General features: G+C 47.2%; 1 protein-coding gene across 1 annotated transcript; it reads left to right on the top strand.

Annotated features, from left to right (window-relative positions):
• The first annotated feature begins 12,345 nt into the window (after positions 1-12,345).
• LOC127195102 (H-2 class I histocompatibility antigen, Q10 alpha chain-like) lies at positions 12,346-14,663 on the top strand. Its single transcript, XM_051152538.1, has 5 exons — positions 12,346-12,418; positions 12,659-12,928; positions 13,187-13,462; positions 14,025-14,300; positions 14,434-14,663. Exons 1-5 carry the CDS (start codon positions 12,346-12,348, stop codon positions 14,661-14,663), a joined length of 1,125 nt encoding a protein of 374 aa, XP_051008495.1.
• Positions 14,664-20,760: the final 6,097 nt, after the last annotated feature.

The following is a 20,760-nucleotide window of genomic DNA, read 5'->3' as shown; positions in this document are numbered from 1 at the left end:
TTTCACCTGCATAGTTGGGTAATCAGCCTTGGGCTGAAGTGCTGACATTAACTCCATTGTGAAGCCTACGGAAAATAGTGGACAGAATTGTGACCAGTGTGACAGAGGCGATGGAGACCTGATGCTCATCTCACAGAGGGAAATGTTCCTGTTTAGAGCAGACAGCCAGGAGTCCAGTTAGTCCTCTGCATGTGCAGTCTCACACCATGCTTCCTCATCGTGCCCTGGGTCAGGCATCACAGTTCTAGGAAATTATTTGATAAAAGCATGAGGACATTTCTCTAGACCCTCTAGATCCTCCTGCCTCCATGACCTCTAATAAAAGGTCCTGGGCGTAAAAAGTGAGGCAGCTGCATCCAGGCTTTTCAGTAATGATAGCAGGGACTTGTCTCTGAGTCACTTGTTATAATACATACAGGAGCCATTGGAGCCTCTTCAAAGGCTCTGACCTGGAATTGCCCCACAGGAAGCAAAGTTCCTTAGATGTTCAGCCTTCTGTGACAGGGATAAAATCATTGGATTGAACCCTGGGTGGGGGACCTCTTCAGATTGTGTGGACTGTACAGTACGTCAGCATTTAAAGACAGGATCTGAATTTCTTCCTTGTCCTCTTTACCTGCAGGATAAGGCAGCTGACTAAGCCTCCCTGCACAGGCCTGGTTTCTCTTTCTCTCATGTGGCTTCCTGAGCTGATGACGTCTCTTCCTGCATCTGTGAATGTGTCTGTCTCCTGTGAGCACAGTGTGAGCAGGTGGTGAGTGCAGCCCAGCCCTGCGCAGCAACACCCATCACACTAACTATCATCCTTTCCCAGTCATCTCTCTGTTTCCCACACTGCAGGCTGGAAAACCTCTGTCCTGACTAAACTTTGGTTTTCACTGAACTGCAACCCTGATGATTCTGTTTCTGAATAATTTATTTATTTCCTGCACATTGGTGTTTTGCCTATATGTGTGTATGTCTCTGTGATGTTGTCTTATACCCTGGAATTACTGACCATTGTGAGCTGCACTGAGGGTTCTAGAAGTTGAAAGCAGGTCCTTTGTAAGAGCAGCCAGGGTTCTTGACCACTGAGCCATCCTGCCAGTTCCCATGATTCTGTCTTTAATATAGCATTTGTACATGGTTGTACAACTTATTGCCATATTGTGTAAATGATTGGTGATGAGTAAAAATGTGGATAAATAAAGCTCAGAACCTTCGGAAATGTTATACAATTTCTATTGCCTCTGGTGACCGTAGGACACTGTGTGCAGTCAAGTGTGGCCTGGGACATACACAGTTGTTGCTCAGTCTACCCTGGGCTTTCATTTTGTCACTCCCCACCACCTCCAGGTCATCTTTACAGCCCCTCATCCCTGTTCTCTGAATAAACCTCTTCTACCATGACATGTGATCAAAGATTTCACGCATTTGTAGCGACTTTTTCAGTGTCTGTGCTGTTATTGATGTTGGCAGTCAGCCTGCTCAGGCCTGAGTCTGGTGTCCCATCAAGACATGTTTAGATTCATGTTTCTATGCAATTTCTTTTTTTTTTTTTTTTTTTTTTTGAGACAGGTTTTCTCTGTTTAGCCTTGGCTGTCCTGGACTCACTTTTTAGACCAGGACCTGTCTCTGGCTCGAGACTGCTGGGTTTAAAGGTGTGGGCCACCACTGCCTGGCTAGGAATTTCATTTGCACTCAGCACTGTCTATGAGTCTGGGGTCATTGTCTTCTGTTGTTAACTGTCAACTGTCACAAGTAGGGAGTGTTTCTCTCATTGTCCCACCATGGATCTCTGTGGTACTCTCACCAAATTTGTTAGAAGCAAAGTCTTGTTTCTCACCACTCTGGATGTAATCAAATGTTGGTAATGCCAGCACAGAGAATGCTCTGCACACTGGAGGTGAGCAAGTTCTAGATCTACCTGCCCTGTGTGCTGAAACACTGTCTCCAAAGTAACTCATTAAAATTTAATAAATAAATAAATTAGTTAGAAGTCAAATAGCAAAAGGGAAAAACATGATCTACTCTGCTAAAGTAAATCCAAAACCTTTGTCAATAAGTAAGTTTCAAACTGAAAGTAGGTTGATGAAAGCAAAGTTCTGTGGAATAAAAATTTTGGACAGTACCTGCTAGTAAAGTATTAAATTCCTAGAGGGGTTCATGCTGGTCATTAAAGCATGAACATAGGATTTCAGAGCATCCAATCACTTTCAAGGAAACTGGAAAACCTTCAAAGTGAAGTAAGGGACTTCTCTTAACCTCCATCTACAGAGTAGGTCACAGCCGAGAGGAAGAGGAACAGTGTAGCTGACATTTATAGTATTAGCTGCAAAACTAACATCACTGACAGATTAGACACTCTACGCAATGTCTGAGGGACAGAGATTCTTCTCCAGTTCCCATAGAAGGCTCACACGACAGACTGCATTTATGGCCCCAAAGAACAATTCATTATTATTTTTATTTTTTGTTTGGGTTTCCCATCGCAGAGGCCTGGAAATGTGTCATAAACATGATAGCTTCTCCAACTCTTGTTGAGAAAAACACCCTAAAAGCAGAGCCTCTAATGGGAGGACTGGAGCAGAGAAGTCAGGTTTCTGAGGCAAGTGATGGGTCCTTCTTGCATGTGTGACTGCAGGACAGGCTACCTGCCTCAGGCAAGGAGCACATTCCCAGCAAACCTTTGAGTCCTTCCACAACAGGAGACCTCAGCAATTCTCTATCTAAGAGAGGATATGTGGGCGCAGCTTCTTCATATCCCTTGAGCACAGTAGGGGAGTCCTGGACCTCTCTTTTATACCTTTTGTCGGAGCCTACATAGTTCCCTTCTCTATCCCGCTGATCCTCTTATGTATCCATGATAACCTAACCTTCCGGTTCATATATAAAGAACAGGGTCCAACCTAGAGATGGATCCCACTACATCCAGACTCACAATCCATGTAGTATTTCCATAGCAAAGTATCCAGGCCTGGCCTTTGAGATGCTATTTGGACCACAAGCCCTTCAGACAAGGAAGTGACTCCCAGGATGAAGCCTCAGATGCAGCATATGGAGCAGATGGGTCCTGAGCATGGGACGTGGAGCAGGGTCAGCTGGGCCATGGCTGCACTTCCCCAGTGGGCCTGGGATCCCAGCTGTGCTGGCAGAACCAGAGGAGGAGTTCTCTGGGGAAGCCACTGGCCTGAGGAAAAGCACAAGTGCCTTAACTCACAAGCCTTCTGATAGGAACAAGAACTGTCCCCTCTAAGAGGAGCAAATGTCCATTGATCCCCACACAGAACGTTTCAACAGGCCGCAGCTATCTGACATGACATTCACTGAAGTTCTCAGAGCTCTCAGTTCCCCACACCGGCAGTGTGGACTGACGTGACCCACAGAGGCTTGATTCTCAGTTAGATCCACACAAGTTCCAAGCAAGTGTAGACACCTTGAGAGCAAAATAATTAGGAGTTGCTTACATATTGTCCACTGTGCTGGGACTGGAGATGGCCTTGTGCCAGTATGAAGGTTAGAGAGTTGTGGGGGAGGGGCTGGACATGGATTTCTGCCAGTTTGATGGTTAGGGAGTTGTAGGGAGGGGCCTATTGACTGTTGCCCTAAAGGGTTTACACAGACTTGAACTCTAAGGAAACAAAATAACTTTCCTGAACTAAACTATGAACTTAAACTAAGGGGTCAGATTCCTCCTGGTCCTCATCCCTGGCTGGCAGTCCCAGACCATGTAAAGCTCCCTGCCTCAGAGGGATGGTAAGTTTATACATTGTTACCACAGAGATTTGAATACCTTCCTGTCCCTGAGTTCCCTGTCAGCAGCAGCTGCCACTGAGGCCACAGGTGCTGCAGCTTTCTAAGTGCCTCAGCTTTTAAGTTTCTCCAGGTGTCTGATCAGGTCCCAGGGTTGTGGAGATTTAGTCCTGGCTGCTCTGCAGTCCTGATTGAGGTATTGCTGTCCAGAGATGTAGGGAGGCCAACAGTACAGTCTCAAGATCTGAGCACCACTCTCAGGGAGCACACTGGGTGGGGTAAGCGGTGGCACCCAGGGGGAGCTGAGGAGATGAGGGAGATGCCTGGGGAAAGATGTAGGGGGATCCAGAGGCAAAATGTGCAGCAGCTTGGCATGGCAGCTGGAGGTCTTCAGGTGGGGGTCTGGACAGTTTCCTACAAAGCATACAATGTTTATAAAGTATACAAAGTAAACAAGGTAATCGGATAGTCAACACTTACTAAAGAGTAAATCAGGGAAGCCGAGTGGAGTCCAGAGAAGGAAAGGTAGGTTGCATATTGATAGGGTTGAGATCTCTCTCTCTCTCTCTCTCTCTCTCTCTCTCTCTCTCTCTCTCTCTCTCTCTCTCTCTCTCTCTCTCTCTCTCTCTCCTTCCCTCCCTCCCTCCCTCATTTGTGTATTGAGACACACTGTACAGCCGAGACCAGGAAATCTTTCAGGTCTCTAAATCCCCCTCTACATTTGGGACACAACACCAGCATCTCAGCAGAAGATTAAATATGAGCCATATCTGACCTCATATGGACTTAGGAGGGAGGGGACATCTCAGACACAGGAAGTCCTCCACATCATACTTGCCTACTGCTCTCCAACTCCCAACCTTGCAGAGCTGTAGCTCTACAGCCATGGTGGCTGCCCCGTGCCACAGACCCAAACTCTACAATAAATATAAGATCAGAATAAATGATGGTTGTGTGGGCACAGATGTGGGAAGGGAAGGCCACACCTGCCTGGATCCAAGAAAAGTGGAAGGGGAGGACACCTGGGTCCTTAATCTCAGAGATATGAAATGGGGGCCATCAAGTGGAAGCTATGATGTTTTTTGTAAGGTCACCCCTGAGTGTCCAGGATTGTAGTGGATGCCTGGGAGGTGGAACCATCATCCTGGTGTCATGGAGAACCACTGGGCAGATGTGTTGCTGGGAATCCTCAGAGGTACCTCATTGTCACCTCCTGCCATTTCAACTCTCCACACTCTGGGCACAGGTCTTCGTGGTCTCTGACAGAGCAGCCAACTCCTTCCCAATTTTGAAATCCTCCCTAGGAGTCCGGTGATAAAGCTCACCATGAAGCTAAGGCAAGTGCAGGAGATCTGAGCTAATCAGAAAAGACCATGACATTCTAGTGAGGGCATGAGAACTCCAGAGCAGGAACCAGAGCTGGACACTTCAGGGACAGACAGAGACCTCTGCTTTCCTTCCCTTCCTTGATTCTGTCACTCAGGTCAGCATCTGGGCTAGGACTCTGGAGGATGCTGTCAACAGGACAAGTACAGGCATCAGGGTAATCAACTTGTCCCCAGACACTGCTCCCAGGATACCAGGGCTCAGAGCTTCATCTGCAGTGGGGAAACAGGGCCCTGGAGATTCCTCACCCAGCAGTTAATCTTTCCATGACTAATCCTTCCAGGGTTCTGTCAGTCTCATTTGGAACTATTAGAGAAGCCAGTCAGCACCACAATGAAGACCAGGTTAGTAAAGTGAATAAGAAGCAATCTGGGCTGGGTGGTGGTGGTGGCTCAAGGCTTTAATCCCAGCACTGAGGGGAGGGGCAGAGGCAGGTGAATCACTGTGAGTTCAAGGCCAGCCAGGTCTACAAAGTGAACCCAGGACAGCCAAGGCTACAGAAAGAAACTGCACACAAAGAAACTCCCTAAAACAAGCACTAGGACACACTAGACTCTGTGAGGTAACTGCCTCTCACAGCTGCTGGGTCTGTCTCTCTGCCCACCCTGCACTCCTTTGGATTCTACTTAGTGAATATCGTCTCTCCTCCTGTATTACTGGACTGTTTCAGACCTGCCAGCTCCCAAATTATGACACAGGGACTTACTATTATTTCTTATAGCTTCGGCCTCAGCTGGATAACACTCTGGTAGCTCCGCTAACCTAGATTAACCTGTTATTCTAGTCTACATCTCCCAAGCCGCCTGTTGCCTTGACCGTGTGGATTCCTCTCCTGCCTGATCTTCTCACAATTTCTACCTCTGCCTGCAAGTCCTGCCTTTTCTCTCCTGCCTCAGGTGTTGGCTGTCAGATCTTTACTAAACCAATCAGTGGGTGAGGAAATTGTATCTTTACAAAAATATTGAGGTAGGTGATGATCCATAAAAATAACAATTCCAAGGTTCATCCAAGAATCAACTCTCTGCAAGTACACAAACCCCCATGTGGACAATGCAAGCACAACATTTACACAATGTAAATATTATTTTTCCAAAGTCTCCGTTTAGTCCAAAAAAATTTTTTTTTCATCTAGCATCAATAAGCTATATATAACAAAAACAGTTATGAGAACTATCAAGTAAGAATTACATTCATAATATCCAGTCCATTTGTGTGGAAATTTTGGAGAAAGTTCCCTACTGTCTATCCTATCTTGGTGAGTGTATAGTTCAGTTCTGAAACTTTCTTTCCTAAGTTATGTCTAATCAAGCTATAAACATCTTTTTACACCTTAAAACATTTTCTTAAATCCTAAACTGTTGAAGGCTTTGGAGGAGGAATGGCGATACAGCTTTAGAACTCAGGGAATGTGGCCCAATGGTTAGCACAACTGTGATGGCTGTGCCTTGCAGAGGCAGAGCCCTCAGGAGTATGTGTCCTCAGGACTTGCGGCTGTTGGGGCATTTCACTCTGCTTGTTGTCACAGTGTCACAGTCACCACTTCTCTCATAATCTTCGAGTTGCTCTAAGGGGGCTGGCAGATCCTCAGTGAGTAGCATCATTGACACAAGGACACTGTTAGATCTTATTTGGGGCCTATGATTTTTAAAAGATTTTTATAAGATTGCTTTTTGTTGTTGTTGTTGTTGTTTTGTTTGTTTGTTTGTTTTGGAGACAGGGTTCTCTGTGTATCCTTGGCTGTCCTGTACCTGTTTTGTAGACCAGGCTGTCATTTAACTTACAGCAATCTGCCTGCCTCTGCCTCCAGACTGCTGGGATTAGAGGCGTGCGCCATCACACCCTGGTAAGATCAGTTTTTATGATAATTGGTTCTTTGCTGTAGCAAATCGCAGCCTGCCAATTTAGAAAAACAACTGAATTTTCCCAGTGTCTCTCTATAGGCCTCTTTTATGTCTTCCACTTGTTTGGCTGCATCTTCCTGCATCTGATTACGGATTTTATTCGTTTCCTCCATTATCATCTTCATTCCTAAGGATCTGAGGTCATTTTCTTGTATTTCGATTGTGTTTATGTTCTCCGGATAGCTTCTTTGGGATAGCTGGGATCTGGGGGTGACGAGTTGTTTTGGGTTTTGTTGTTTGCATTTTCACGTGTTCCTTTAGTCACCTTGCTATCTGTGGTGTTGGGTGGTAGCTTCTGGTGTTATTCACTGGTCGTTGAGAGTGGGTAGTTGGTGACTGATTATCGGTCACATGCCCTTGCCTGTGGGGATCAAGGAGCTCTTCTCTGTACCAGGCAGGTGACCTGGTTTCTGCTCCAGGAGACTTTGTTCTACACGTTAAGCTCCTGACTGGGACAGCAGGGGTAGGCTTCTGCCTGATTCCGTTCACGCTACTGAGGAATTCAGACTAGCTGTGTTGGAGGCCGCTGTTTAATTTTCTGTCCCGACCCCTCCGGGCATTCCAGCCTCTCCCAAGTGTGTAGGAGACCCCGCAAGACTGTGGTTACTGTAGCTTTATCTGCCCAATGGTCCCAGTATGGACCACCCTGGTCATAGACAGGTTCCTGCCTGGATCAGTCTAGAAAGCAGACCAGTCTAGATTGTGCACTCTTCGCAGCTCAGTCTCACCAAGCTGCAGCCACAACTGAGACTCCCCTCCAGACACCCAGGGCAGTCCAGCTTCTCCCACAAGCGTGGGGAATCCCTGCCTTGCTGTGGGGACTGTGGCTTTATCTGTCCAATTGTCCAGACCCGGTCTGCCGTGGTTCACAGACAGGTTCCTGCCTGCAGCAGTCTAGGGAGCTGACGAATCTAGATTGCGCACCCTTGGTGGCTCCATCCCACGGAGCCACAGCCACCACTCAGACTCCCTTTCAGACACCCAGGCCATGCCAGTTTTTCCCACAAGTGTGGGAGTCCCTGCCGGACTGTGGGGACTGTGGCTTTATCTGCACAACGTCCAGGCCCTGACCACTGTGGCCCGCGAGAGGTTCCTGTCCATATCAGTCTAGATAGCCGGCCAGCCTAGATTGCGTACCTTTAGCGGCTCAGTCCCACTGAGCAGTGGTCGCAATTCAGACCCCCTTCCAGACCGTCAGGGCAGTCCAGTTTTTCCCATGAGTGTGGGAGTCCCTGCTGGGCCGTGGGGACCGTCCTGGCCAAGTTCTATCAGCCGAATTTTGCAGGCTCGGTCTGCTTAGGCCGGCTTCCTGGCTCTGGCCAAACCCGCCCAGACCACGTAAGCTGTTTCTGGGTACTCTGGCCTTGGCAGCAGCCTTCAGAGCTCCCTGTGTACTGGGGCGGGGATGGGGGGGTTGTGGAGGTGTTTGAGGACAGATTCACTTGTTTCCCTGAGACTTTCCCAGGCCAGGGGCTCTGGTGTTCCACAATCGCACACAGTGCACCTGGGCTATAGATGCTGGCTGCAGTCCGCAAGTGGGTTCCCTTCCGAAGTCTGGAGAGTGCGTTCAGGTCCCCTGTCAGCTGTTCCTTAGCCCAGGGCCAAGCCCACCATTGGTCTGCACTGTGCAGGACCCCCTCACCTAGTGTTCTCCAGTTCGTACAATCTGTGACTCCCAATCCAGTCCCTGGTCTCCGTACAGTAGATCAGATATAGTGCATGTTAGGCACCGCCATTGTGGAACTCTAAGAAGGTGTTTTAAGGTTGGCAAATGCAAGTTATAAATGTGAGAGAGTCTAAAAGATGATTTAAGGTATCCAAAATAGATGTAATGTTTTAGTTTACTTCCTGTTGCCATGGTACCATTCTCGAGACTGCTTAGAGTTTTGCCATTAATGAGTAACACTCTAACATGTTAGTTTAACTCTGGTAAAAACTCCCCTATATAATTCACTATCGCAGTTTCAAATTCAAGACTTTAAATTTCCTTCGATTTGCCTTCTAAAACTGATTCAGATTTCTGCCTGTTGCTGTGTTCTTATTGTATCGACTGTGCAGAGCCCTGAAATCAATCAGCATAGCTCTGTCAGAAAGATCCATAAGGCTTCTACCTTTCTTACGCTCACCTCAAAGAATATTCATGCTTTTAACTCAAAATTTCCCCCAAGCCTCTGCTATACTATAACAGAAAAATGTGTGTCTGATATGTTTTCCTAAAATTATGTATTGTTGGCAAATGGCAACCAATGGTTATGCTAATGTGTCTAAAGTTGACCTCCTGTGTAAACTTACAAGGATTCTTGTGAGCTACAGGAAATTCCCCTCTCAGGTCAAATGGAACCCACGAAGGTACTGTCAATCAACAGCCTAAGTCCCACCTTTTGTCTATTTCAGAGGGTGGGATTCCCTCCCCTTTCCTGACTGCCAGCTTTCTGCCCTGGACACTGGCTGCTTGGTGAGTCTCCCTGTTCCTTGTTGACATTAGTGCTTCCCTTTTTCTGAGAGACTGTTGATACCTCTCTGGTTCCCTAGGGAGAGGAGGTAGCCCAACCTCTGTCTTCATGACTGGTCCATTTCACTGACCTACAGTTAGGGCCTTTCCCTCTGGGTGAGCTTCCTCTCTGGCACAGTTCCTCCCCCACCCACTCTCTCTCCTCCCCCCTCCCCTCTGCCCTTCTCCCACCCCCTCCCTTCACCCCAGCCCCACTCCTTCTGCTGGAATCCCAGCATGCAAGGTGTACTGAGTCTCCTGGCTAAGCTGCTTCCTGTCCTGGCTATACCCTTGGACTCTGGTGAGTGTTGACATGTTTTTAGAACACATTGTACCCATTTTTGGGTCAAAATCCAGTCCTCAGACTCCTGACTGGATCACTGGCTCCACCTCCCCATGGTAGCAGCAGACACTTGGCTCCCCTTTGGGGTGGCTTCTGGAGATTTCAAATCCCCATGCCCTCATTAGTGGCATCTAACCTTACATGCCTATGCCACCAAAATTGGCCTTAATATCCCTTAAATGACAGATTGGAAGATCCAAAGTGGAACTTTTCAATTACTGTCACATTAATGGGTACATTTAAGGAGATCCCCTTCATTCAAGACTTTTCTTTGCTCCAAAACATCTGTCTCTACTCACTCTTCCAAAAGATTCAAATGTTCACCTAAAGGAAATTTCTCCCTGACCTACCCAACTTTGTCTTCTGACCAGGTACATGTTCCAGTATCCTGCCAGATTCCCAAAGCAGCTACCCACAGCTGCCTCAGTCCAACCTCCCAGACTGTGCCAGCTGGACCTGCATTGCCCATCCCAGCCACAGATGTTCTCAGATCCTGGACAACAAATACAACAGCCTGCTCTCCCGAGGCTTGGCCAACATTTCAGTGTTTGACCTCTTGTTGCATCCCCATGTGATCAAGAAGCTGTCAAAGATGATTTTCTTTATCCCTTGTCCATTTATTATAAACAAAAGGTGAGAATGGTGTGCCTCAGACCCATGAAAGACAGCTCCATGTTATCGTAGCACTCTTCTGGGTAACCTGCTGTCCTTCCTCTGAGTGCCACCAGGTCTCCCCCTCCAGGGGACATGGTCAAATGTGAGGTACCAGAGTACATGAGAAAGTCATATCCCACTCTCAACTCAACTGTGGAGACTGTTCTGACCATTGGCTAGATCTGGGTAGGAGTTTAAAGTTTACCGCTTGTATTGTCCTTGGCTGGTGCCTTAGTTAGAGCGGGACCCCTGGGCCCAAATCTGCCTATCATAATATTCTACTTGTAGGTTTCTAGGACCCTCTGGATCCTTCTACTTTGCTATTCTCCCTTGCTTCTCTCATCTAGCGTCCCAATAGGATGTCCTCCCCTCTGTCCCAGTTTCCTGGTAAGTGAAGGCTTTCGTGGGACATGCCCCTTGGGCTAGTATGCAGATATAAGTGAGTATATACCATTTGAGTCTTTCTGCTTCTGGGTTAACTCACTCATTATGATCATTTCTAGCTCAATCCATTTATCCACAAATTTCAGGAATTCCTTGTTTTTAATAGCTGAGTAGTATTCCATAGTGTATATGTACCACAGTTTCTTTATCCATTCTTCTACTGATAGACACTTAGGCTGTTTCCATGTTCTGGCTATTATGAATAAGGCTGCTATGAACATGGTTGAGCAAATTTTCTTCTGTGCTGGAGCATCTTCTGGGTATATTCCAAGGAGTGGAATAGCTGGGTCTTGAGGAAGCCCTATTCCCATTTTTCTGAGATAGCACCAGATAGATTTCCAAAGTGGCTGTACTAGAACTCGGTGATGTTTTAAATTAATGAATACAGGTGGCACCTGTGTCAACCTAGGGAAGCATCAAATGTAAAAATCAACATTTAAGCTACACTGCTGACCCATGCTTTTAATCTCAGCACTCAGGCGGAAAGGAATGTGGATATCTGTGATCCCAGGCTAGATTCAGAAAGAGAAAAATGACCTGGTGATGTTATTCATAATATTCTCCTCTGTGGCTGGACAAATGGCTACACTGGGTAGAGGACCAGAGTCAGAGTCCAAAGGTCCGGGACGCTGCAACTTCCTGTGCTTCCTATTCTAGGGGTTCTAACACCCTCTTCTGGCTTCCTCAGACAGCTGGACCCCAGAATCCAAAGACCAAGGTGCACAGACAGACGCATGTACAAGAATTATCCATATATTGTAATTATTTTTACTGTAATTTTAAAGCTGTATTTCTTAACTGCACATAGCACTAAAAGTCTAACAGAAGAATAAAACTCCAAGGCATCGGTAGTGTGAAAGATGAGGAACAGGAGAGGCAGAAAGGTAAATACTGATTATTTTCACCATATCATGGTGTTTTTGGGAAACAGTTTTTCCTTTATGCAAACATTACTGTTCTCAGTGAGGCGAAAGTTCTCAGAATTCTCAGTGCTAAGGTGGAGAGTGCGGATTGAGACAATGAACACCACCGTGAGTGCCCTTGAATGACAGTCAGTTTACAAGATGTTGTTCATCCTGACAACTCAGGGTCTGAGATTTGCTGACTCAATGGCCTCTGGGCTGGACTCAGAGGATATTGTGCCCAGATGAGGGGACAATGATCAGGGTAAGCAACTTGTCCCCTCACACTGCTCCTCGGATCCTGGGTCCCCGAGCTGAGCTGGGCTGCAGGGCCCTAGAGATTTCTCTTCCAGGAGTTCATCTTCCCATGACACAAGCTTAACGCCCTCTATCACTACCACTGGGAATTCTTAAATAAACCAATCAGGGTCCTCCATACCAAGATTGTAAAATAAACACACACTAGCAGAGACCCAGCCTCCGCTCTCAAGGATGAAGACCTTGGTTCCTGAGGCTCTCCTCCTGCCGCTCCTGACAAACCTGGCTCTGACCAGGCACCCAGAGGGTGAGTGTGGGTATCCATAGGGAAATGATCTAACCTGGGAAAGAACGGACTCCATCTCCTAGGTGTGCAGCACCAGGGAAGTCTGTCTTCTCCTTAGTCCAGCCAGACTTACTGGTTTCTTCCCCACTTTGCATCCTGCCCTCTGTCTCTGCCCCGCACTGCCAATTCTCTTCAGAGTCCATGTTGTGGGGCAGCATGGGGTCCTAGTGCAGGGTCAATAAGTTAAGGCACTGCTCCTAGGTTCACACTCACTGAGTACTTTTGTCACTCTCCTGACCTGGCCTGGCATCTTGGAGCCACAGTTCATCCGTGTTTGCTATGTGGATGGCATTCAGATTGAGAGATTCAACAGCAGAGCAGAGACTCCAAGGTTGGAGCACTGTGCACCTTGGGTGGATCAGCAGACACCAGAATATTGGGAGAGAAATACAAATGATCTCCTGATATTAACACCGTGGTTCAGAATCTGGCTGCAGAAAATGCTCCACATCTACAACTATAGCACAACTGGTGAGTGGGCCCGAATCAGAAATCCCATTTTAAGTCTCCATAGGCTTGTCCCCAATTGCCATGCCCAAGATTTACCTCTGGAAAGGGGGACCCATGGTGATTAGGCTGCAGAGAGCCATGGGACACTGTCCTGGTGTCTGTGAATTTTAACATCTAATGTGGCATTTTGAAAAGGACACATAGGAGGGACCGACCACCAGGAGGACCCCATCAAGGGATCTTGCCTGTAGGAGTGGCTTACAGTAGTGTTTTCCCCAGGATCCCACACAATCCAGTGGAGATATGGGTGTGATGTGCTGCCTGGAGGGTACGTCAGCAACCGGTTCTCTGAATTAAACTTGAATGGCCAGGACTACCTGGCACTAAATGAAGACATGATGACTTGGACCACAGTTGGCAAAGCAGCTGAGATGCTCAGGCAAGAGTGGGAGGAGTCTGGTTTTGCAAGGGTAGTGAAGACTTATATGGAACTTACTTGCCTAGAGACTCTCCTCACACAGCTGGACTACGGGATGGAGATTTTGCTGAGAACAGGTAAGGACAGAAACTGCCTCATCTGCTCTGAGACTGGAGCTCCCGTCCTCCAAGGATTCCTCCTCAGCAGGGAGCAAGTGGAGTCCTCAGTCTTGCATCAAAGGGCAAAGAGTGCTTGTGAGTTTCCTGATTCAACTAGAGAGAGGGACTCTCCATAGGGCTAAGTCTTCTCTCAGGACAGTTCAGTCTGTCAGTTAAGCAGCAGTTCCTTCCATGTGCAATGTGGACAATGAGCTCCTCAGGTTTTTTTCACTGTCCTAGCACAGTGAGTTTGAGGTCTGACCGCAATGTTGATAAGTCTTTCATTTACACCCAGTCAGAACCATAAACCCATATTCCTAGAGGGAGATCCAGTGTCTTCTATATGCTGTATAATGTTGGCTCTTAAGTTTTCAAAGGAATAGTTACCCCATCCTTCTTCTGAGTGTGGGCTACTGTGTGGTCAGCACCTCTCCTTCAAGCTATGGACTATTCCACCCATTGAAACAAGGTTGAATGAGCATTCATGGATCTTCAACAAGAATGGGGAAGAAGTCTGAATTTTCCAATTTGTTCCTCTCAGTCATCCCCAAAGTGCATGTGACCCATAAGGCCAGACCTGACAGGAAAATCACACTGAGGTGCTGGGCCCTGAACTTCTACCCTGCTGACATCACCCTGACCTGGCAGAGGCATGGCAGCAACCAGACACAGGACATGGAGATAATGGACACCAGGCCAGCAGGGGATGGAACCTTCCAGAAGTGGGTATCGGTGGTGGTGGCTTCTGGGGAAGAGCAGAGCTACACATGCCATGTGGTCCATGGGGGACTGCCTGAGCCCATCACCCTGAGATGGGGTAAGCACTGGGAGTGAGCACAGAGGCTATTCACTGAGAGAGTGGGGGGTCCTTTGGGGGAACTGGAGCAGGGTCTAGACTGAGAGCTGGAGGTCAGAGGCCTCACTCTTGCTTCCCTCCTTTTCCTTCCCAGAGCCTCGACGGCCCAACATCCCCATCATGGCTGTTGTTACTGCTCTGGTTCTTGGCGCTCTGCTCACAGGAGCTGTGGTGACTTTTCTGACATGGAAGAAGAGGTCTAAAGGTAAGGAAAGAGCAGGGTCTGAGCTCATGTCTCCTTGGGAATACCAACCCAAGCTGTGGTGTGCCTGCACCGTGAGAGCTAATTTCATCTGCATAGTTGCTTACTCAGCGTTCAGCTGAAGTGCTGACATTAACTCCGTTGTGAAGCCGACAGAACATAGTGGACAGAGTTGTGACCTGTGTCACAGAGATGTTGGAGACCTGATGCTCATCTCACTGAGGCCAGAGGGAAATGTTCCTGTTTAGAGCAGACAGCCAGAACTCCAGTTAGTCCTCTTTGTGTGCAGTCTCACACCATGTTTCCTCACCTTTCCCTGGGTCAGCCACCACAGTTCTAGGAACATGTTTAATACAATCATGAGGACATTTCCCTAGACCCTCTAGATCCTTCTGCCTCCATGACCTCTAATAAAAGGATCTGTTCCTGGGCATAAAAAGTGAGGCAGCTACATCCAGGCTTTTCAGTAATGATAGCAGGGACTTGTCTCTGAGTCACTTGTTATAATACATACAGGAGCCATTGGAGCCTCTTCAATGGCCCTGACCTGGACTTATCTCCCAGTAAGAAAAATTCCTTAGATGTTCAGCCATCTGTGACAGGGATAAAATCATTGGATTGAACCCTGGGTGGGGGACCTCTTCAGATTGTGTGGACTGTACAGTATGTTAGCATTTAAAGACAGGATCTGAATTTCTTCCTTGTCCTCTTTACCTGCAGGATAAGGCAGCTGACTAAGCCTCACTGCACAGGCCTGGTTTCTCTTTCTCTCATGTGGCTTCCTGAGCTGATGACTTCTCTTCCTGCATCTGTGAATGTGTCTGTCTCCTGTGAGCACAGTGTGAGCAGGTGATGAGTGCAGCCCAGCCCTGCGCAGCAACACCCACCACACTGACTATCATCCTTTCCCAGTCATCTCTCTGTTTCCCACACTGCAGGGTGGAAAACCTCTGCCCTGACTGAACTTTAGTGTTCACTGAACTGCAACCCTGATGATTCTGTTTCTGAATAATTTATTTATTTCATGCACATTGGTATTTTTGCCTACATGTGTGTATGTCTCTGTGATGGTGTCTGATACCCTGGAATTACAGACCAGCTGGTTCTGGAGATGAAACTGGGTCCTTTGTAGGAGCAGCCAGGGTTCTTGACCACTGAGCCATCCTGCCAGTTCCCATGATTCTGTCTTTAATATACTGTTTGTGTGTGCTTGTACAAATATTGCCATATTGTGTGATTGATTGGTGTTGACTAAAAAGATGGATAAATAAATGTTATGCTATTTTCTTTGCCTCTTATGACTGTAGGAAACTGTGTGCAGTCAAGCGTGGCCTGGGAAACACACAGTTGTTGCTCAGTCCAGCCTGGGCTTTCATTTTGTCACTCCCCACCTCCTTCAGGTCATCTTTCCAGCTCCTCGTCCCTCTTCTCTGAATAAACCTCTTCTACCATGACATGTGATCAAAGATTTCACACATTTGTAGCGACTTTTTCAGTGTCTGTGCTGTTATTGATATTGGCAGTCAGCATATTCAGGCCTGAGTCTGATGTGTGTAAGTTTGAGCAACCGTGTGTGTGTGTGTGTGTGTGTGTGTGTGTGTGTGTGTGTGTGGTTGTGTGAGAAAGAGAGAGAGACAGAGACAGAAGGATATGCCAATTGATTGAAGGTGACTGTGGAGGGCAGAAGAGGGCATCAACTCCAATCAGCTGGAGTAGCAGGGCTTGTGAGTTTCCCTGTGATGGGCTGTGTGAATGAGCTCAGGTCTACTGCAGGAGCAGTAAGCACTTTCAACACTTTCAAGCCATCCTTCCAATCCCAGGGCTGTGATTTCCACCTGCTTCTCCTTGCTGAATCCCAGGGCCTGGAACAAGGTCAGGCACTTGGCAGATTCTCCAACAGTTACTGTTGGTCTTCATGATAGTGTGGGAAGGTTTCCAGAATATCCACAACTCCTTGGCCTGGGAAGGTACTCCAGCTCTGAGGTGGGACAGTGTCCCAAGGGAAGGGTGTCCTGAGAAACAGGAGCCCAGCAACCTCACAGCTCTGAGAGGAGGCCTCCTCAGCAGAGACATTACAGCTCCCAAGGGAAGGCTGCCCTCACTCCTGGTAAGCTGAGGAGCTTAGGGGCCTGAGCTTTGCTCCTTCCTCACTCCTTTTCTTCTGGGCTTCTTGACTTCTTCCTAAGGGAAAGTCACACCAGGCAGTAAATCTCTTAAATGAGATTCATTGGAAGGATGAATCCAGGAGGAGCTGACCCTGATCCCAGGGGAAGACAGGAAAGAAACTGACAAACAGAGCTTTATATAGGATTGATTAGGGGCCAAAGCATTCTAGGGCAGAGATTTCCAGAGGGCAGATTGGTGGGATTTCAAGTCCTGAGCTTGGGGGAAGCTTAGGGAGTGTTTTGTTTTGTTTTTGTTGCTGTTGTTCAGCCTTTTCACCTAAAGTTAGCAGAAATCTGGAGGAGCTGGAGACAGTCTTGTGTCAGTTTGAAGGTTAGAGTTTGGGGAGGGGGGGGGGGGGGGGGCGGCTATTGACTTATAGGCTAAAGGGTTTACACAGACTTGAACTCTAAGGAAACAAAATAACTTTCCTTAACTAAACTATGAACTTAAACTAAGGGGTCCTGGTCCCTGGCAGGAAGTGCCAGACCATGTAAAACTCCCTGCCTCAGAAGGATGGCAAGTTTCTACATTGTTGCCACAGAGAGTTGAATACCTTTCTGTCCCTGAGTTCCCTGTGAGCAGCAGCTACCACTGAGGCCACAGGTGCTGGAGCTTTCTAAGTGCTTCAGCTTTTAGTTTCTCCAAGTGTGTGATCTCAGGTCCTAGGGTTGTGGAGATTCAGTCCTGGCTTTCTGGAGTCCTGAGGTGTTGCTGTCCAGAGATGGAGAGAGGCCAGCAGCAGGGCCTTCAGATCTGAGCACCATTCTCAGGGAGCACATTGTGGAGGGGAGGGGGTAAGTGGTGGCACCCAGGGGACTATAAGAGCTGAAGGGAGATGCCCAGGGAAAGATGTAGGGGGTCCCAGAGGCAAAATTTGCAGCAGATGGGCCAGCCTGCTGGAGGTCCTCAGGTGGGGGTCTGGACAGTTTCCTACAAAGTATACAAAGTTTACAAAGTATGCAAAGGAAACAATTGTAGTCTGAATAGCCAACACTTTCTGAGGAGTAACTCTGAGAAGCCGACTGGAGCCCTGAGAAGGAAAGGCAGGGTGCTCATTGATATGATGGAGAACTATGTCTCTGTCTCTCTTCCTCTCTGTCTTGTCTCAGTGTCTGTCTCTGTATCTCTTTTCTGTTTCTCTCTCCCTCCCTCCCTCCCTCATTTGTGTATTGAGACACACTGTACAGCCCAGGCCAGGAACCTTCCAGGCCTCTAAATCCCCTCTACAGCTGGGATGCAACAAGTATCTGGCCAAGTGATGAAATCTGAGCCACATCTGACCTCATAGCCCATGGATTTAGGAGGGAGGGGACATCTCAGACACAGGAAGTCCTCCACATCCCACATGCCTTCTGCTATCCATCTCCTAACGCTGAGAGCCACAATTATACAGCCATGGCAGCTGCCCCATGCCACAGACCCAAACTCTACAATAAATATAAGATCAGAACTAATAACTGATGACGGTGTGGGCACAGATGTGGGAAGGGAAGGCCACACCTGCCCAGATCCAAGAAAAATGGAAGAGGAGGACACCTGGGTCCTTAATTTCAGAGATATACAATGGCGGCTATAATGTGGGAGCTACGATGTTCTTTGTAAGGTCGCCCATAAGTGTCCAGGATTGTAGTGGATGCCTGGTTGATGGAACGATCATCCTGGTGTCATGGAGAACTACTGGGCTGATGTGTTGCTGGGAATCCTCAGAGGTCTGCCAGTAGCACTTCATTGTCAGCTCCTGCCATTTCAACTCTCCACACTCTGGGCACATGGTCTTCGTGGTCTCTGACAGAGCAGCCAACTCCTACCCTAATTTTGAAATGCTCCCTAGGACTCCTGGGATAAAACTCACCATAAGCTAAGGCAAGTGCAGGAGATCTGAGCCAATCAGAAAAGACCATGACATTCTAGTGAGGGCATGAGAACCCAGATCAGGACCCAAAGCTGGACACTTCAGGGACAGACAGAGACCTCTGCTTTCCTTCCCTTCCTTGATTCTGTCACTCAGGTCAGCATCTGGGCTAGGACTCTGGAGGATGCTGTCAACAGGACAAGTACAGGCATCAGGGTAATCAACTTGTCCCCAGACACTGCTCCCAGGATACCAGGGCTCAGAGCTTCATCTGCAGTGGGGAAGCAGGGCTCTGGAGATTCCTCACCCAGCAGTTAATCTTTCCATGACTAATCCTTCCAGGTTTCTGTCAGTCCCATTTGGAACTATTAGAGAAGCCAGTCAGCACCACAATGAAGACCAGGTTAGTAAAGTGAATAAGAAGCAATCTGGGCTGGGTGGTGGTGGTGGCTCAAGGCTTTAATCCCAGCACTGAGGGGAGGGGCAGAGGCAGGTGAATCACTGTGAGTTCAAGGCCAGCCAGGTCTACAAAGGGAGTCCAGGACAGCCAAGGCTACAGAGAGAAACTGCATACAAAGAAACTCCCTAAAACAAGCACTAGGACACACTAGAGACTGTGAGGTAACTGCCTCTCACAGCTGCTGGGTCTGTCTCTCTGCCCACCCTGCACTCCTTTGGATTCTACTTAGTGAATATCGTCTCTTCCTCCTGTATTACTGGACTGTTTCAGACCTGCCAGCTCCCAAATTATGACACAGGGACTTACTATTATTTCTTATAGCTTCGGCCTCAGCTGGATAACACTCTGGTAGGTCCACTAACCTAGATTAACCTGTTATTCTAGTCTACATCTCCCAAGCCGCCTGTTGCCTTGGCCGTGTGGATTCCTCTCCTGCCTGATTCTTCTCACAATTTCTACCTCTGCCTGCAAGTCCTGCCTTTTCTCTCCTGCCTCAGGTGTTGGCTGTCAGATCTTTACTAAACCAATCAGTGGGTGAGGAAATTGTATGTTTACAAAAATATTGAGGTAGGTGATGATCCATAAAAATAACAATTTCAAGGTTCATCCAAGAATCAACTCTCTGCCAGTACACAAACCCTCATATGAACAATGCATAGACAACATTTATAAAATGTAAAATTATTATTCCAAAATCTCCTTTTAGTCCAAAAAATGGTTTTTTATCTAGCATCAACAAACTATATATAACAAGGACAAATATAGAATGATTAAGTAAGAATTACATTCATAATATCCAGTCAATTTGTGTCACAATTTTGGAGAAATTTCCCTACTATCTATCCTATCTTGGTGAGTATATAGTTCAGTTTCTAAACTTTCTTTCATAAATTGCATTTAATCAAGCTATAAACATCTTTTTAGACCTTAAAACTTTTTATTAAATCTTAAACTTTTGAGGGCTTTGGAGGAGGAATGGCGATACAGCTTTAGAACTTGGGAATGTGGCCCAGTGGTTAGCACAACTATGATGGCTGTGCCCTGCAGAGGCAGAGCTCTCAGGAGTCTGTGTCCTGAGGACTTCAGGCTGTTGTGGCATCTCACGCTGCTTGTTGTCACAGTGCCACAGTCACCACTTCCCTCATAATCTAAGAGTTGCATGAAAACTCTAAGGGGGCTGCCAGGCCCTCACTGGGGAGCATCATTGGCACAATGACACTGTTAGATCTTTTTTGAGGCTATGATTTTTAAAAGATTTTTTATAAGATCGCTTTTTTTTTTTTTTTTTTTTTTTTTTTTTTTTTTTTTTTTGAGACAAGGTTTCTCTGTGTAGCTGTGGCTGTCCAGTACTCGCTTTATGGGCCAGGCTGTCATTGAACTTTCAGTGATCTGCCTGCCTCTGCCTCCAGACTGCTGGGATTAAAGGTATGTGCCATCACCACCTGCTAAGATCACTTTTTAAGATAACTGATTCTTTGCAATAGCAAATTGCAGCCTGTCAGTAATGAAAAACTGGCAGAAAAAATTACCTTCCTTGCTAATGTTTTGTTAATCTGTAACAAGTTGCTTAGTTACAAATGTATGTAGGTTCCTGGGAATAATTCCCTTTTTGCATTTGTTTTTTACCCTAATATGTGAAACATTTGAATATGTGGATGTATTGGGAAACCTATTTTTCCACATATTCTCATTGTAATTGACCCATAGAGAAAAACAGAATGTAACTGTTGGCCCTCTTGCT

The sequence above is a fragment of the Acomys russatus genome, chromosome 11, assembly GCF_903995435.1.
Source record: "Acomys russatus chromosome 11, mAcoRus1.1, whole genome shotgun sequence".
NCBI classification, from domain to species: domain Eukaryota; kingdom Metazoa; phylum Chordata; class Mammalia; order Rodentia; family Muridae; genus Acomys; species Acomys russatus.
Note: the sequence above shows the minus strand (reverse complement) of the source record. Positions and strands in the feature narration are given on the sequence as shown.

Excerpts from the sequence above, each read along its gene's own strand:
- LOC127195102 (XM_051152538.1), top strand. The coding sequence starts at position 12,346 with ATGAAGACCTTGGTTCCTGAGGCTCTCCTCCTGCCGCTCCTGACAAAC. Across the intron at positions 12,419-12,658 it reads TCTGACCAGGCACCCAGAGG|GTTCACACTCACTGAGTACT; the intron begins GTGAGTGTGGGT and ends CACTGCTCCTAG. Across the intron at positions 14,301-14,433 it reads GCCCATCACCCTGAGATGGG|AGCCTCGACGGCCCAACATC; the intron begins GTAAGCACTGGG and ends TTTCCTTCCCAG.